General features: G+C 36.4%; 2 protein-coding genes across 2 annotated transcripts; one reads left to right on the top strand and one right to left on the bottom strand.

Moving 5' to 3' along the window:
• Nucleotides 1-161: 161 nt before the first annotated feature.
• bccip (BRCA2 and CDKN1A interacting protein) lies at nucleotides 162-3,328 on the top strand. The gene is made up of 7 exons (XM_039651414.2): nucleotides 162-424; nucleotides 540-614; nucleotides 779-859; nucleotides 1,217-1,306; nucleotides 1,430-1,617; nucleotides 2,698-2,863; nucleotides 2,948-3,328. Exons 1-7 carry the CDS (start codon nucleotides 293-295, stop codon nucleotides 3,116-3,118), a joined length of 903 nt encoding a protein of 300 aa, XP_039507348.2. The 5' UTR covers nucleotides 162-292; the 3' UTR covers nucleotides 3,119-3,328.
• On the bottom strand, nucleotides 3,256-17,699 carry dhx32a (DEAH-box helicase 32a). The gene is made up of 11 exons (XM_039651401.2): nucleotides 17,288-17,699; nucleotides 15,472-15,665; nucleotides 14,038-14,410; nucleotides 11,868-12,101; nucleotides 11,674-11,767; nucleotides 11,117-11,266; nucleotides 7,885-8,076; nucleotides 7,626-7,766; nucleotides 7,362-7,552; nucleotides 6,156-6,346; nucleotides 3,256-3,570 (listed from the first exon to the last, which is right to left on the bottom strand). Exons 1-11 carry the CDS (start codon nucleotides 17,546-17,548, stop codon nucleotides 3,396-3,398), a joined length of 2,196 nt encoding a protein of 731 aa, XP_039507335.2. The 5' UTR covers nucleotides 17,549-17,699; the 3' UTR covers nucleotides 3,256-3,395.
• Between the last annotated feature and the right edge of the window lie 569 nt (nucleotides 17,700-18,268).

Here is an 18,268-nt window from a genome sequence, read left to right as displayed (position 1 = left end):
CAAACAGTATTATTTAAAACTTGATTCAGCGTCATTGCTTTCCTAATAAATAAGAAATGATTTTCACGGAGCACCCCCTCTGTAAAATATGGTATCTTCTGTTTCCCCAACACCGTGATATGAAACAGACGCCATTGTGGATCTTGTGCAGGGGTATCGTGCATGTTCCCATACGTCTACTGTGAGCCAAGATGGCCGACAAGACTCGTCAGTTTCCTAACATGTGGATAACACAAAACGTCGCTGTGCGTGAACTCGTGTCTGTTTCCTGCGTGTGCTATAGTGAAGCAGCATGGCTTCATCTGCGAAGCGGCGAGCTATTGAAACGGGTCAAAACCCCCAAGACAGCAATGAAAGCTCGGACGAGGGTCTGGAAGACTCTGGGGACGAAGGAAGTGAAGATTCAGAAGAAGAAATAAACGAGGTAAGTTGCTAAATTTTAATTGTCGTTGCAACCAAAAAATATCGTGATGTGCAGGCCAGGCTGGTTTTGCGTTTAAACACGCTGTTGAGCAATATGTATTTTTATTTGTGTTTAGGAGGTCGTCGTCGATTTTGAAGCACACACGATATCTGACAACGACTTTCATGGCATTAAAACCCTTCTGCAACAGGTAACGTTACGGATGTCAGTGTTTGTATTGCACTAAATAAACAGAAGTTTGCTCTTCAACAGAGATTAAAATCGCAACAACGAATATCTCTATACGTTAGATACACACAACATACATTATTTAAATCTATATTTATATATGTATGCATGTTTTTGTTTTTCCAGCTGTTCCTGAAGTCTCACGTGAACATCTCTGATCTCACTGACATCATCATTCAGCAGAATCACATTGGCAGTGTCATCAGGGTGAGACTCATTTAAATAATAATATAATTTTACTGTCCATTACTGTAGATTTACAGTAAATTCATTAATCAGGGTGGTCCGTGGAAAGGTTTAGAGAAAAATATGAAAATAAGCTTATAATAAGAAAACAAGTTTTAAATAAAATGAAGAAAAATAAAACAATAGTGTGATTAAAAAATTAACTAACCAAATTTTTGTGTAATCAATCACAGCTAACATTAACGTTTTTAAAAATAATATTTAATAACTATAATAAGATTCATTTAATGTATTGAACATCTGGATTAACGTGGCTGTGTCCATAATGATCATATTACAAATGCATGTTTTTTAATATTTTCTATATTTTCGCTCTAGCAAGCTGAGGTTCTGGAGGACAGTGATGACGAGGGCGACCCAGACGAGGTGTTTGGATTCATCAGCATGGTGAACATCACAGAGAGACAGGTGAGAGACTGATAATACTCATATTTATGAATGCTAGCATGAATATGCTTTATTTGGGGATCTGGAATGTACAACAATCTGTTTATCTTCCTGTTTTCTGATGGCTGTGTGTGTGTTGAACAGGGTGTGGAGTGTCTGGAGAAGCTGAAGGACATGATTATAGAGCAGTGTGTGAACTCAAGCTCACTGGATGTTCAGGAGAGGTTCGAGCAGCTTCTGTCGGGTAACGGACCCTCAGTCGGGCTATTGCTGAGCGAGAGATTCGTCAACGTCCCGCCACAGATCGCCCTACCGATGCACAAACAACTCCAGTAAGTGTTCGATAGATCTAACCAGCAGAGGGAGTGTGTGGATCTGAAAATGATGTTACAAAAACAGCATGACAAAGGGTTAAACCATTCATATTGTTAAAAAGGTGATTGAAATATTGAATTAATACTGTTGTGAATGAACCAAAAAAAATATTTTATCAAAATCTCAACAAGCAATTATCACACTTTTTAAAGGGATAGTTTACTTTGAAATTAAATTTTGGTATGTTTTAGCTTACCTCAAGGGCATCCAAGATGTAGGTGTCTTTGTTTCCGCAGTAGTTTCAATTTTGATATTTGTCTGTCAGTCATATAATGGAGGTCTATGGTCACCACCTCAAAGAGCATGCACAGGGAAGTCCAGATTAAACATGATTTAATGACTCATAAATGTAAGTACACATTGATGGCCTAAGACACGAAACGAGCGGTTTGTGTGAGAAAACTAACAGTATTTATATCGTTTTCACCTCTTGAAACCACAGCCACGTCCAATCTGAGGTCACAGGCGCTTTGTGGTTAAAAACAATATAAATACTGTTAGTTTTCTCACACAAACCACTCGTTTCGTGTCTTAGACCATCAATGTGTACTTACATTTACAAGTCATTAAATCATGTTTAATCTGGACTTCTCTGTGCATGCTCTTTAAGGTGGTGACCATAGACCTCCATTATATGACTGACAGACAAGAACGGTTTGACCTAAAAATATCAAAATTGAAAATACTGCGGAAACAAACTTCCACTGTCATCCAACCAGCAGATCACTGTTGCTGATACTCTCATGTTGTCCGGCTGAAGGTGTTTTGATGTTATTGACTGTTTGCGGGCGGCACTAATACCATCACATGGCTTTTTAAGGATCTTATGTAACAGTGTCTCTTATGTGGGTCAGCACGTAGATGAGACCAAATCCCTGTATCCATCTGGAAAAATTGAGCCAAGTGAACTGTGAACACAGATATACAATGTTTTCTGAAATGATTCAAACATTAATATCTGCTTGACAGAACTAGTTTGAGTTGTGTCTGATTAATTTAGCGCATGTTGGTAAAAATGCTGCGGTTTGGTTTTACAGGAAGGAAATGGCCGAAGCACAGAGGACCAATAAACCCAGCGGTAAATGCCAGTTCTATCTGATGATCAGCAAAACCTGTAAACCAGCCAAGAAGAGCATATCGGGTCAAGCTCAGCCCAAAGAAGAGATCCGGTTTGTGAACGATGAGGAGGAGTTCTTCTATGAGGTAGTCAATATGAAAGCATAATTGACGTTTGCTTTATTAATGGTTCAATTGGGAATGACTCATTTTTCTTAAACACTTTCACAGCAAGCCACGCTGAAGTTCAGCTACTCCGTTCAGGACGAGGCCGATTCCTGCGCGACCGGAAAGTGGTCGTATGACGACGTGCCTCTGAAACCGTTCCGGACCGTGATGGTGATCCCGATGGACAGGATGGGAACCATCATCGATAAAATGACTGAATATCTGACCGTCTAAACTGAACTCTGCTCCTCTTGTGGTGTATTTTTAAGCGTTGTTCAAGAAATGATGTTAAATGTCCCAGTTCGAGTTTTCAAGGTCGTAATGAAATGTTTAAACTGACCCCAAAACAGATTGATAACAAATCACCCCCAACCAGTGAAATCATTTATTAATTCTGTACATAATCAGTTGAAGTTACCCATAAAGTAAATGACCCAAACAGGATTCTTGAGTGTCTTTTTCAAAAGGAACAATACAAAACGTTTGAGCTCTATTTACACAAGTGATGAGGTCACTGTATGACACATCGGTCATGTGATTCGGCCTCTTCCGTCTGTGGCACAGCTGGTTGAGGCTTCGCTCTCACGCGCCCCGTCCTGTCGCTGTCCAGAATAAGCTGCAGGATCTCTTTGCTTTCACTAGGGGGCAGGTTACAGAAAAAGTACTGTGGTGCCATTTGAGTGAACCTGAAAACACAGAAGGGAACGAGAAAATATGGGTTTGTTTTTTTTTTTAAAAAAAGGTAAATTTGTAATTAAGCAGGGACATTTTTCTATTCATCAAAAGTATCCTGGGGGGGAAAAAATGTTTCCATCAGACGTGTTTCATGATCAGCATATTATGATTTCTGAAGGATCATGTGACATGATGCTGAAAATCCATCTTTGATCACAAGAATAAATTATATTTTACAATATATTCACATAGAAAACAGCTATTTTGAATCACATTTCACACTATCACTGGTTTTATGGTATAATTGAACAAATAAATGCAGCCTTGGTGCACAGAGAGAGAGACGAGACTTCTTTCAAAAACATAAAATGATTAGAGGTACTAAAATAATATGTTTTTATTTCCAAAGATGATAACTAGACACCTTGGCTGAATTAAACATGCAACTTGAGACATCCAGATTAAGTGTTCGGGTTTAATTTTTTTGTCAGTGTTCATTGTGCTGAATTCATTAATTAAAAGGTGCTATATGTAACTTTTCTTCTAAAATGAATCATTTTTTTATTGCCAGTTTTTATCCTGCGAAATCAATCGGAAGTGATGTGCATGCACGCTCCTGAGCCTCTCTCTTTTAATATACAGTATGCGACCGCACTGCAGCAAACGACATGAGTCTGATAACACCAAAACGTTCCTGTGTCCAGCACAACACACTCTCCACAAAAATATACAAACAAAACAAAATGTATCTGCTGAAGCTAGTCAGGCCAAACGTGAATCGGATCGATTTAGAACGAAAACACGGATCAACGTCGGCAGAGCGTCTGAATTTTTATGGAGAGACCTCCACAACTTTATTGTGATAAATTTTAAGTTTTCAGATATGCTGAAATAATTGTAAACTACAACATATATGAAACGTGAAATGAAAACAAAAGACTGTTTCAGGATAACAAACAGTAGGTGCTTTAGGATGTAACTTTTATTTTATGTACTAGATCTACTGTCTAACGTCACTCATCCACTACTATCATATTGTTTATAATACACATTTCCAACTACGTTCAGTACAGTAATGTTACTTCCTACGATCTTACTGTTACACTGAAACTGTTCAGTCTAGCCCTCAAACCGTATTCACCTTATAGCCCTTGATCCTGTAATTGTGGACAAATGTGGGCACAGAGGACTCAGGTGTGATCCTAATTTTTATTTATTATAAATGTTACATCACTGTCTTCGATAAAGTTTTGTCGGTAACGCTTCCTTTTACAGTACAGTACTTACCTAGAAAGTACTGGCTAATATAAGGTAAGTACATGGAACAGGGGTAGGTTCAGGGTTAGTACTAGTTATTACCCAGTAATTGTAGTTACTAAAATAAGTACATAGCATTTACATGGGTAACTGGACTGTAAAAGGAAGCGTTACCATTTTGTCTATCCATTTATGGTGTTTTATTTTATTTTGGGGGTATTTTTGAATTTATTTACTTCAAAAAGTACCATATTTTATATGTAAATTAATTACTATGTAGTTTTATTTTTTTATTTATTTTTTTAACTACATTAAAATATCATTCCAATAAGTTCTTAGAGCTAAAACCTAAAGATGAAGTGACTTTGCTGTCACCTGGTGTCTTATTTTGGCTTATTTCAGAATGCTCTAAATTACAGTTTTTCCCATTCATTTCTATGGGTGCCCATTTTTGTCCCAAATACAAGATTAAGTTGTTTTTTTTCACCTTCTTAACATTGTACAATTGAGTCAAAAAAAAAAAAAAAAAAGTGTGTGTTCAGGAGGCAAACTTAGGAAAAGTAGTCAAGTCGTGTACCGCTCAGATCAAGGGAAGTATTTTTTAAAAATAAATCAAAACTATTTTGCCCACATTTGTCCAGAATACGGTTTTAGGGCTAGTTCAGACCGTTTTCCTTATTATATTATACATTCACCGATGTTGATATTGTAGATTGTGAAAGATACACGAATAGTTAGTGAAATGCCTTATGCTAGATAAAAACCACACATGTAGTGTTATCATGGTACGAGCATGGAGCATTAGTTCAGTCAAGCTGATAACAGTAGCCTATTACTGTAACGTTGCAGTGGGAATTTACACGAGTTTCCAGCATGTTGTGTGATGCTTTCTCCGGTGTGTGTAAAGTCTCAGTGTGGCCGTGTATCATGAGTGTTTGCTCATGTGTTCGAGCACGCGAGCTCTTGTAAAAATTGGTTGCAATATGAAACATCACCGATAGAGGCCGCTAAAAAATACATATAGCACCTTTAAAAAGCTAGTATTGCATTCTGGACAGCAGAATTGCAACATTTATAATAATATCCAGGACGTTCACAATCACAATGGTGGTGTTTTATCTGCTAAATGAATAATGTACAAGAATAGCACAGGTGAGCTGAAGCTGATCAGGTTTAATCCTTATATCATGGGATGTGTAATCTGAAAAGCTCTCTATTGTAAATCCAGATTACTAATGATGACACATCAAAAAACAGGATTACTCTGCATGACGTGGCATAATAATGGCAAGCTTGAGGACTAAAGAAAGAGCAGTACATGGATAGGAGGAATACTTACGCCTGCGGCGAGATGTGTGTGACGGTCCGGATGCAGTTGTTGTCGGAGAGGTTGTACTCGTGGAACAGAACCCACTCCGGCAGACCCAGTTTATGAGCCTTTGCTCCGTAACCAGACAGACGGTGAACCTGAGCCACGTGTTTATTCAGCAGCATGAAGTAATTCCCCGAGCCGTCCACGTCTCTGGCGATCTGGAGAACACGGGAGACGGATGAACAAGAGCAAAACATGACACTTGAATGAAAAAAAAAATGACTGACACTTCACATTCAAGCAAAAAACTACATTCAGTCCTGAGATAAAGAAATATCCAGATTAAAAAGATATAATTGTGTTAATTCTAATCTCATAAGTGGAAACTGATTGCCATGAAATGCCACAACAAGCAGCCTTAAAACTTTAAGGGCTCTGGAATTATAATGTGAAAGGGATATGAAATTAGTGTAAAAACAAATTTGGTGTGTATATATATATATATATATATATATATATATATATATATATATACACACATATATAATGACATTTTACTAACATTGTAAATGGACAGTGAATTAATTAACACTTTTTTAAACTTAAATATGTACATAAATAACGCATAAAAATTGGTAATAAAATTCACTAACATTATAAGTGGACATCAGCGAAATTTTTGAATGAATGAATTAAATTAAATAAACTTCTTTTTAGATCAACTGTAAACAACTCAAAACATTTGAACAAATGGTTGGTAAACTGGGAAAAAAAGTGGACCTTTGGAAAAACATTTATAAAAACAAAAAGATAACTGGAAATGAATAAAATATATATATATAATATGTATTAAAAAACATTTATTTCTCTATTTATTTACAGAAAACATGATTATGAAACTTTCCTAACATTATAAGTGGAATTCAGGGAAATTAATCAAATAAAACAAATAAAAACTAATAAAATTTAAACTGTGAATTAATGATTAAAATATATAATATTAATTTAAATAATTATTATTGTACATCAGTGTATTCATTTATAGAAAAAGGGTTATAAACCTAAAATAAAAAATACAATTAAAATAAAAAATTTAGCTCAAAAATAAATGTTAAAAAATGTAAAAAAAGACTTCAGGGAAATAAATAAAATGTATAATACATATATAATGTTTATGGGTTTAATATGTGTATTTTAACAAACATACACAAGACATGAATGTTCTCCTCAGACCTGCATGAAGTAGCCGGCGAGCAGCGCCCTCTTGATATTGAGCGCGTTGGTCTTGGTGCCAAAGGCCGGTTCGGAGAGGGGAAGCTCGATCCTCTTCAGGATGTCAGTGAGTTGGGCTCTGATGGCGTCTGCCGTCTGCAGCGAGGCACAGCTCAGGAAATATTCCTCACACCACTGCTCCTGGCTGAAATCTGTCACACACAAACCTGTCACAAGGGCTCGCTCCTCCACCTGAGCATTCATGAGGCAAAGCGTGTCGCTCACATGGTTCCTTCTGGCTGCGTTTGAAGGTGTTGTAAATGTTGATCAGGGTGAAGTGGTCGCCCTCGGGATGCTGGAACTTCATATGACACCGCATGACTTCTGTTACCATGCCAACAGGAGGCTCAATGAAGCAGCTTGGTGCTGATGGAAACAGATGGAAATTAGTACATGAGTGGGATAAGAATCAAGTATTCCACAGAGCTGTGTAATATATGTTAACACATACTATTTTTCCCCCCAGTAAGAGTTAAAACATTACCTGTGAGCATTGCAGCGATGGTTAGCATCTCACTGGCACAGTCAAACTCACAGGACGCCAGCAAAGCTTTGGCCATCTGTGGATCCAGAGGAAGCTCTGACATGATGATGCCCATCTCAGAGAGGTTTCCATCATTGTCCAAAGCAGCAAGATAATCCAGCTCCTCCAACGCCTGCATGAGCCCCTCCGGATCTGGAAGGGAAAAAGTGTAAAGCAACGAACGTCATGCAAATGTACTTCAAGTGTTAAAAAAAGTCTCTCTAGCAATTCTTAAAAAAAAATAAATCACTTGATTTAAAGTCCCCATGAAATCAAAATGAAGTTTTTTGGCTTTTAGTATGAATATGTTAGGCTTAAACTAGTATTTAGTATGAATATGTTAACCTTAAGCTAGTATGTAGTATGAATATGTTAGCCTTAAGCTAGTATGAATATGTTAGCCTTAAGTATTTAGTATGAATGTTAGCCTTAAGCTACTATTTAATATGAATATGTTAGCCTTAAGCTAGTATTTAGTATGAATGTTAACCTTAAGCTAGTATTTAGTATAAATATGTTGGCCTTAAGCTAGTATTTAGTATGAATATGTTAACCTTAAGCTAGTATTTAGTATGAATGTTAGCCTTAAGCTAGTATTAGTATGTTAGCCTTAAGCTAGTATTTAATATGAATATGTTAACCTTAAGCTAGTATTTAGAAATGTTAACCTTAAGCTAGTATTTAGTATGAATGTTAGCCTTAAGCTAGTATTTAGTATGAATATGTTAGCCTTAAACTAGTATTTAGTATGAATATGTTAGCCTTAAGCTAGTATTTAGTATGAATATGTTAGCCTTAAACTAGTATTTAGTATGAATATGTTAGCCTTAAACTAGTATTTAGTATGAATATGTTAGCCTTAAACTAGTATTTAGTATGAATATGTTAGCCTTAAGCTAGTATTTCGTATGAATATGTTACCCTTAAACTAGTATTTAGTATGAATATGTTAGCCTTAAGCTAGTATTTAGTATGAATATGTTAACCTTAAGCTAGTATTTAGTATGAATATGTTAGCCTTAAGCTAGTATTTCGTATGAATATGTTAGCCTTAAACTAGTATTTAGTATGAATATGTTAGCCTTAAACTAGTATTTAGTATGAATATGTTACCCTTAAACTAGTATTTCGTATGAATATGTTAACCTTAAACTAGTATTTAGTATGAATATGTTACCCTTAAACTAGTATTTCGTATGAATGTTAGCCTTAAGCTAGTATTTAGTATGAATATGTTAACCTTAAACTAGTATTTAGTATGAATGTTAGCCTTAAGCTAGTATTTAGTATGAATATGTTAGCCTTAAACTAGTATTTAGTATGAATATGTTAGCCTTAAACTAGTATTTAGTATGAATATGTTACCCTTAAACTAGTATTTCGTATGAATATGTTAACCTTAAACTAGTATTTAGTATGAATGTTAGCCTTAAGCTAGTATTTAGTATGAATATGTTAGCCTTAAACTAGTATTTAGTATGAATGTTAGCCTTAAGCTAGTATTTAGTATGAATATGTTAGCCTTAAGCTAGTGTTATCTATAGGCTAGTGTGTTCCAAGATTCACATTTAAAAGATATAAGCATTCAAAACTTAGTCTCTCACTTCTGCCAATATGAATCAATGATTTTGATGACATCACTCTGCACATCAGCTTCTCATCAGATTTTCTGTCCAATCAAATACTCTCTAGGATCTGAAGCTCCACCCCCTACATTATAAATAGACGCTGAAGCTGCAACTGAAATCGGTCACGCATTCACACATTTACTATTTTCTACGTAGCGCACATAGTGCACTATACAGGGGACAGGGAACAATTCAGACATTTTCCATCGGCGAGAATAAAGTAAGTGTCACGTGAAGCGCCACAGCTTCGGTCCAGAGACACGATCATGTGATCGAGTCCGGCAGACCAGAAAACATTTCAGACCCATTTGACTTCTGCACTGAATGCTGTATTTTAAAGCGATATGGAGGAGATTAGAAGGGAGAAACGGTTCGAGATTAGGAGGAAATTACATGTAAATAAAACTTAAAAAATAAGTTTATGTTTTGCTTTATGTATCAGTCTATATAGATATTGCATCTTGATGTGAAAAGAGGTAAAATATAGAAATTGTAAAGGTATTTAACATCTGAGACTGTACATAAATAATATATTTTTTTTCTGTAATTTGTCATATAAAGTAACCTCTTGTTATATGTATCCATTTATATTGATATTTTAAACTATCCTGATATGTAAATGTGACCTGTCTTATCTAGAGTAAGTTGTCCCTATTGCTCTTGGTCAGGTGATATGTGCAGATGAGCACCTGTGACTTTAGGTCATGTGACTACATGCAGATATATAGCTTGCAGTCTACTGACTGCCATTTTGAATTTGCCCTGAAGAAGGCCAATGAGGCCGAAACATGTTGGCATATGTTTTTAATGGATAGCCAAGTTTAAATAAAGGCTTTTTATATTTATTTTCCTTTTGAGTGCCTCAGAATTACTGTTTATCTGGTAAATAAAACCCTATTGACTATCTTAAAAAGGGAGGAGCTTTTCGATGTTCCTGTTTCAGTGGAAATTACACCGAAACATTAAATAACGCTGCCCATTTCAAAGGCACTTCAGTGGGCGAGTAAGCAGCGGTTCTCCATGTTTCCACATTCACTGAGCTTTTCTCTTCCTGTTTGTTATGACACTAATGAACATCTCTCTTTCTCCTCTGAGCTTCCCGCAATCCAAACAGTGACCAGAAACAATGAGTCTAAAACCAGCACACACAGAGTTGTCAGTTCAGCAAATGCACGCATGACTGAACACTAACCAGCAAACCCGTCTGTGCACCAGTACAGTACACCTTCTCATATGACATGAGCAACAGTTCTAGATTACATAAAAATAAAGGCCAATTTACTTTAAAATGAAATCGAAGAACGAACTGGTGTGACTTTACGAACAAAATCTGTAAAGTTAGATGTTGAAGATTTCTTGTAGCTCAAACAGGAGAGCGTTGGCGCTTGCAATGCCAAGGTCATAGGTTCGATTCCCAGAGAAAGCAAGAACTGATAAGAGTGTAAAAATGTGTACCTTGAAATGCAATAGATAAAAGTGTCTGCCAACTGCATACATGTAAATGTTAAGATCCTCTCTTATGCCACTGTGAGATCCTAGTCTAAAAGAAGTGAAATCTCACCCACCAGGTCTGCTAATGAAGTCACAGTGCCCGATGCCGGCCACCTCCATCCTCTTCAGGAAGAGCGCAGTGGACGTGATGTTTGAATCCAGGATCCGAGGAGGGATCTCAGCGGGCAGCTGAAGGTCCTCAGGATACAAACAGAAGCACTTCCCTTCAAACCAACAGATTCAACATCCATTCACTACTGACAATAGTTATGTTTCCATTTAAAAATTGCGAACTTGTGCTTATAAAACTTAAACTTTTTTATTTATTTATTAAATGACCGATGGTTTCGCTAGATAAGACCCTTATTCATCGTCTGGTGTCGTTTAAAACCCTTTGAAGCTGCACTGAAACTCTCATTTGGACCTTGAACCGTTTGGTTCCCATTGAAGTCCATTATATAGAGAAAAATCCTGGAATGTTTTCATCAAAACCCTTAATTTCTTTTCGACTGAAGAAACAAAGACATGGACATCTTGGATGACATGGGGGTGAGTAAATTATCAGCAAATGTGAACTACTCCTTTAAAGAACCCGTTGCTTGAGCACAGATTTTGCTGAAAGTTAACGCACCGGTTGATCCAGTCAGGCGTTTGCGGATTTCAGCTTGACATCTACTGATGGGTCGGGTGACCTCTGAACTGGCTCTCACTCGTGGGTTATATACCTACAAAAACATTGCCACACAGAAAATATGATTCTATTCTTACAAGACTTTTCACTCATATTGTTGCTGAATTCAATTCATTGGTTTTCAGCACACTCACGAATCTCTTCTCTACTCCAGTATCAATGACAAAACTAATGGTGTCCACCGGCCAGAAGAGATCCTCTGATTGGCTACAGGAAATGAAGACCCGCCTAATTGTTTGTAGGCTTTCTGTGATTGGTGGACATATTCCTGTGTGTCCGGGGAACAGAGGAACCACTAACAGCTCTCCCAGAGATGCACTCATTCTGGACGCTTCTTTAGTGAGAATATTACAGGCACACGCAACCTCCTGAAACACACACACACACACAATCATCAACAACACAAAATGTGTTAGAAAAGTAACACCTGAAGTCAATAAGACATATGATTCGCGGTAACATTCCTGTCTGTCCGTAGCACAAATGCCATCTAAATGCAAAATGCATGACATAGTTTAATACTCAAGTTCACAAACCCCAAATATGAGCAAACACAGATTAGATTTGTGACGGAGCAGAGAGTCAGTAACAGTGGAAGAGCTGAGTGGACTCATTCATTCAGACGCTGCTGATTCTGCTGAACACAACAGTGTCATTGACATCATGCAGAACATTGTGTGCTGCGTCAACTGTTACAGTAGCAACTGTTGCTATTGCTAAACATTATGATAACGGATTTGAACAAACTCGAACACATCTTCTGTGTTTGACTTCTGGCCTTGTTGGTGTGCTATTACTTTTCTAAGCAATCAGACTTAAAAATGAGATCCGACTTTTTCCACATGGCACCAAATAAGAATGAAACATAACATTGAAGGAGGGACTCAAGCTATTTCTACAGACCAGATTATCATAGATACTTGAGCTTGAAACCTACACTACTGTCATTTAAAAAAATAAATGCATACTTTTATTCAACAAGGACGCATTAAATTGATTTTAAAAAAAAGTCGTAAATACATCTGTATTGCAAGAAAAGGTTTCGATTTCAAATAAATGCTGTTCTTTTAAACTTTTTACTCTAAGCATTCTAAAAAAAAGTATTACTGTTTACACTAAAACATTGCTACGGAAGCCCTGAACCACAGCATTAAAATAAAAATCTGTAAAAAAAAAAAAAAAATAATAAATCTATAATAATAATAATAATAATAATAATAATAATAAATCTATAAAAATAATACATTTCTTAATAATAAATAAGAAATAGCATTTCGAGATTAAAGTCTAAACGTTTCGAGATTAGAGATTAAAGTCGAAACATTTCGAGACTAAAGTTGAAACATTTCGAGATTAGAGATTAAAGTCGAAACATTTTGAGATTAGAGATTAAAGTCGAAACCTTTCGAGATTAAAGTCAAAACATTTCACGATTAGAGATTAAAGTCAAAACATTTCGAGATTAAAGTCAAAATATTTCGAGATTAGAGATTAAAGTCGAAACGTTTCGAGATTAGAGATTAAAGTCGAAACATTTCGAGATTAGAGATTAAAGTCGAAACATTTCGAGATTAAAGTCGAAACATTTCGAGATTAAAGTCGAAACATTTCGAGATTAAAGTCGAAACATTTCGAGATTAAAGTCGAAACATTTCGAGATTAAAGTCGAAACATTTCGAGATTAAAGTCGAAACATTTCGAGATTAGAGATTAAAGTCGAAACGTTTTGAAATTTAAAGTCGAAACGTTTCGAGATTAGAGATTAAAGTCGAAACATTTCGAGATTAAAGTCGAAACATTTCGAGATTAAAGTCGAAACATTTCGAGATTAAAGTCGAAACATTTCGAGATTAATCTCGAAACATTTCGAGATTAATCTCAAAATGCTAGTTTTTTTTTACAGATTTTTTTTGACACTGAAGACTGGAGTAATGATGCTGAACATTCAGCTTTGATCACAGGAATACATTATATTTTTCCACATAGAAAACCCATGCTTTAAATTGTAATCATATTTCACAATATTACTGTATTTTTGTTCGTGTACAGTAAATGGATTTCGGTCCAAAAACATTAAAAAAAATCTAAAAAGGAAGTGTACTAGTCAGCACATAAATGCTCCCGCCTAATTGGTCAGTGAGAATATTTAGGAGACTAAACTTGAGATCTCCAGTTCCTGAATCATCCCTGCTTAGGGTGGAATTTGCAACAACTCTGGAACAACTTCCCACATTTTTGCTCCAATAACATGCATTACATAAAAGTACATGAGCTGTTGCAATGCACTAGCGCACGTCACCTCACCTGCTCAGAAGCTAAAAACACTGCCACGTCTCCAGGCTCTCTGGATCGATGGACCTCCAGAGCGAGTCTCAGAGCCGAATAGAAGCTCTCCGAACCGCTGCTGTTGCTGTGGATCACTTCACCGGCGCCCGGGGCTTCCACCTGCAGGCGTGGGACGTTCCCGTAGTGTGTGAAGAGGGTGTCTGCGGCCGGCGGCGCGGACAGGACCACCACTCGCAGCTCGGGCCGCTGGAGAAGCACCTCTCGGAGCAGACCCAGGAGAACATCCGTGCTCACGGTCCTCTCGTGGGCCTGGTCTATCACCACCACCCCATAATGCTCCAGCATCGGGTCTGACATCATCTCACGCAGCAGTACGTCATCAGTGCAGTACCTGCAACAAACCACGTACATTGGATTTTGACATTTATAGATAAATATGATAAAAAATAGGTGCAATAATGCATTATCAGCATTATCCGGGCCTGTTCAACAAAAATATGTGTAAAAAACAACTTTTAATATATGCTTTTATAAAATGGTTTTGAGACATTTGACTAGACAAAATAAATGAAAATATTGATTTTTCTTTTATTATATTTTTTTATTAAGAGGTTTAGACATGTTTGACTGATGAAAAAAGACATTTGATTAGACAATTTTTAATAAAATAATATATGGATTTTTATCTAATGTTTTTTATCAATAGGTTTTTAGTAGTGCCGTCAAATCAATTAATCACGATTAATTGCATCTAACATAAAAGTTTGTGTTTATATAATATGTGTGCATATAAAATTTATTTTTATATATATATATATATATATATATATATATATATATATATATATACATACAACATTTTATGTTAGATGCGAATAATCACAACTAATTGATTTGACAGCACTAGGTTTTAAACATTTGACTAGATTTTTCCTATAATAAAATACAACTAAAAAATAAAAGACATGATTAGACATTGCTTTATAAATTAAAATAAAATGTGCCTAATTCTTTTATTATTTGTTATTAATAGATTTTTAGATATATTTAACAAGGCACATTTCTATAATAAATAAGACATATTTAAATACATATTTTACCATGCGTTTTATCATCTGACAGGTTAAACATGATTCAATCTCAGTAAATTAATTTAAGTTATTATTGATCTTTTTTTTATTTTTAAATTAAATTTTTAAATAGAATTATTATAAAGCATGCAGCAAAACATTATATTTTGGTCAAATCTATATGAAAAAAGTTAGAAAATCTTGGCACAGATTATTCAGAAGTCCTCCATAGAGAAGTCATAGCCAGACAAATGCCTTCCTGAACTCCAGTGACCCGTTTAATAAAGCAAAAAGGCCTCATATTCTCCTCATACTTTAACTGGGCAAACCAAACCACAAAACATAAAATACCCAGCATTTCAGTGTGGTTTTTCACACAGACCTGAGAATAGTGTCGTTGGAGCAGCACGTCTCCAGCGGGATGCTGTATCCGATCTCGTGGCCGATGTTGATGTCCATCTCGTCTGCGACGCGGAGGGCCAGATCTACAGCCTGGCGTCTCTGGATCTGACTGCACACCACCACACCGTTCCGGTACTGCGCAGACAGACAGAACTCTGCACACCACTGAGGGATCTACGGGACAGGGGAAACGCATTATAGTGCATGTGGAAGCCTTCAGGTAACAATTATGACAACTCTCCTCTCTCTATGTGCTACACACACTGCTTTGGTGTCAGTCTTTCTCTTCCGGAGGTCGATGTTAAAATCTGTCCTCAACTGTGTAACAGCTGCGGGTTTGAGATGTCTGGGCATCTGCTAAGGACAGATCAGGTCAACTTAACAGATGCACGGCTTCCTGTTTCTACTCAATAGATGTTTACAAACTGCAAAATCATAATGCCAGAATATATGCATTAATGCAAAATCAACAAATCAAAACATTTGTAATCTTTCAGAAGATAAAATGGACAACTGTAAAGATGAAGTATATATCTCACCATTTAGAAACAGTGGAATCCATTCAAGGACAAAAAAAGAATAATATTTAATAATAATCTAATCATTTAATTTAATAATTTAAAAGATTCAGGACTCATAATTAGGGCATGAAAAGACAAAAAAGTTTAGTCAGACAAAAATAAAAATATTTTAATTTTCAATTATTCTTAAAACAGAAAAATTGCACAAGATTAAAAGACTTCATGATAAGATATTCATATTTTCAGAGAAAAGTATTTTGATTGGTTCTATTGATAGATTTTTGTCTTGTTTTTAAACCGAACACTGAATTATTTATAGTGCCACCAAATTAATCGCGTCTATATATATATATATATCACACATCAATATACATATACACACACATACATACATGCATACATGATACACGCCTATTTATTATATAAACACAAAGTTTTGTCCTCCGCTGAATGAACACTATTTGTTCAAACACAATGGTTGTAATTGACTGACTCCCTCCACAGCAAACATTCTCATGATACACAACTGATGACCTCATTTAAAATGATTAATAAAGTATATTTGCTCAGATTTAAGAATCACGATCAGGCCAAATGCAAACAGCAGGTCTGAGACTCATATCATGCAATGGAGAAACAGTGTTTATCTATTATGTTCTAGAATGTCTGGAATCTAAATGAAATTGGCCACAACCTGCAGGATTTTAAACTGGAAGAGGGATTTACTGAATTAAAACAAAAAATAACTGAAATACTGCTCATTAGTCAAAATACAAGCTTTTATATAAGACATTACATCATTGATTTGGACTCATTATGCATAGTTATTATGCCAAGAAATGTAGAATAGGGCCTTTTCTCAATTGCTTAGACATAAAACACTATCAAACCAATTAACCGACACTTTAATTTTCCCATAAAGTGCCAATAATAAAGCAATACTTATTAATACTGACACACTATACGACAGTAAAGCAAGTAGTTCAACCTTTCAAACTCATGGCAGTGTGCAGGCTTTATGTTTCTCTGGACTATTTTTAGTGCTTCTTATTAATGTGCTGAAGTTAAAACTGATGCTATATTTACATTACTCAAATGTGAATGAAGTGTGAACTTCAACAACAGCCACATGTAAAATCAATGACGCATTTAGACAGTAAGAAACATATAAATAGGCTTATACAAATCGTCACAACCCATTAAAAAGTTTAGCATTTTGACATTTAAAAAGAGAACAAAGTGATGTGTAAACACGTGATAAATAAGCATGCTCACCTGTGTGCTTTTGCCAGTCCTGGTTGTTCCTGAAACTATAATAATCTGATTTTTTTCCAGCAGAGTCATGAATTCATGTCTGTATTTCCACACAGGCAGAGTTTTCCTCTCCTGCAGGAGTCTGTAGTATCTGGACGAGTATGGCAACCCATCAAACTGATTGAGCTCCAGATCATCTCCAAACTCGAACAGATCACAGTCAGATTCCTCCTCCTCCTCTCTCTTGAGTTCTCCTTCTGATATCTCACTGTTGCCAGCCATGCTGGACACGTGTGGTTATTATAAACTCACTCGATCGGATGCTTTACACCTCTGTGCTCGTGCATGTGTCCTAAACACGCTCAAAAGCTCGCTATTATTGGATAGGTTCGTGTTGGAAATCTCACAGCACTGTCTGTGTGGAAACGCTGGTGCGCTCTCGTGCGCGCGCTCAGGGACGCTGTCGTGACCGCGGGCGCGTGACCTGCCCAGTTAATCCAGTTAATTCACATTGCAGCTGCGCATGATCACAGATACATACAACCACAGGTGAATGAGAGCATGATACTGTCATTATTACCATCATAAACAGTTCTTTTATTTTATATATTGGCTGTATATTAACTGACTATAACAAATACACTTTATCTGTCAATAAGAAATGTTCACTAAAAAGTGTGACAACTAGCCCCGGCCTCCCAGCATTATATAAAATGTTAAAGATCATAATCATCAAGAGCGTTCCACACGCTTGGCAACGTGACGTCAGCCACAGAGCACCGCAGTGGCTGATGGGTAGCGCCGCCATATTGTGAGGCCATCTCGCCATTCCTCTCAATGGACCGCTATTATATAACGTTAAAGTAAACATTTAGATTTATTTTACAGTTATGGGAAGAGCTTGTTGTGTTGTCGGTTGTGAAAATGCTTCTGGAGAAAGGAGCCGATCTGAACATCCAGAACAAGATCTGAACCTCCCATGACCAAAACCAGACCAAACAC

This window comes from Pimephales promelas, chromosome 17, assembly GCF_988280905.1.
Source record: "Pimephales promelas chromosome 17, fPimPro1.hap1.1, whole genome shotgun sequence".
In the NCBI taxonomy this organism is placed as follows: Eukaryota; Metazoa; Chordata; class Actinopteri; order Cypriniformes; family Leuciscidae; genus Pimephales; species Pimephales promelas.
Note: the sequence above shows the minus strand (reverse complement) of the source record. Positions and strands in the feature narration are given on the sequence as shown.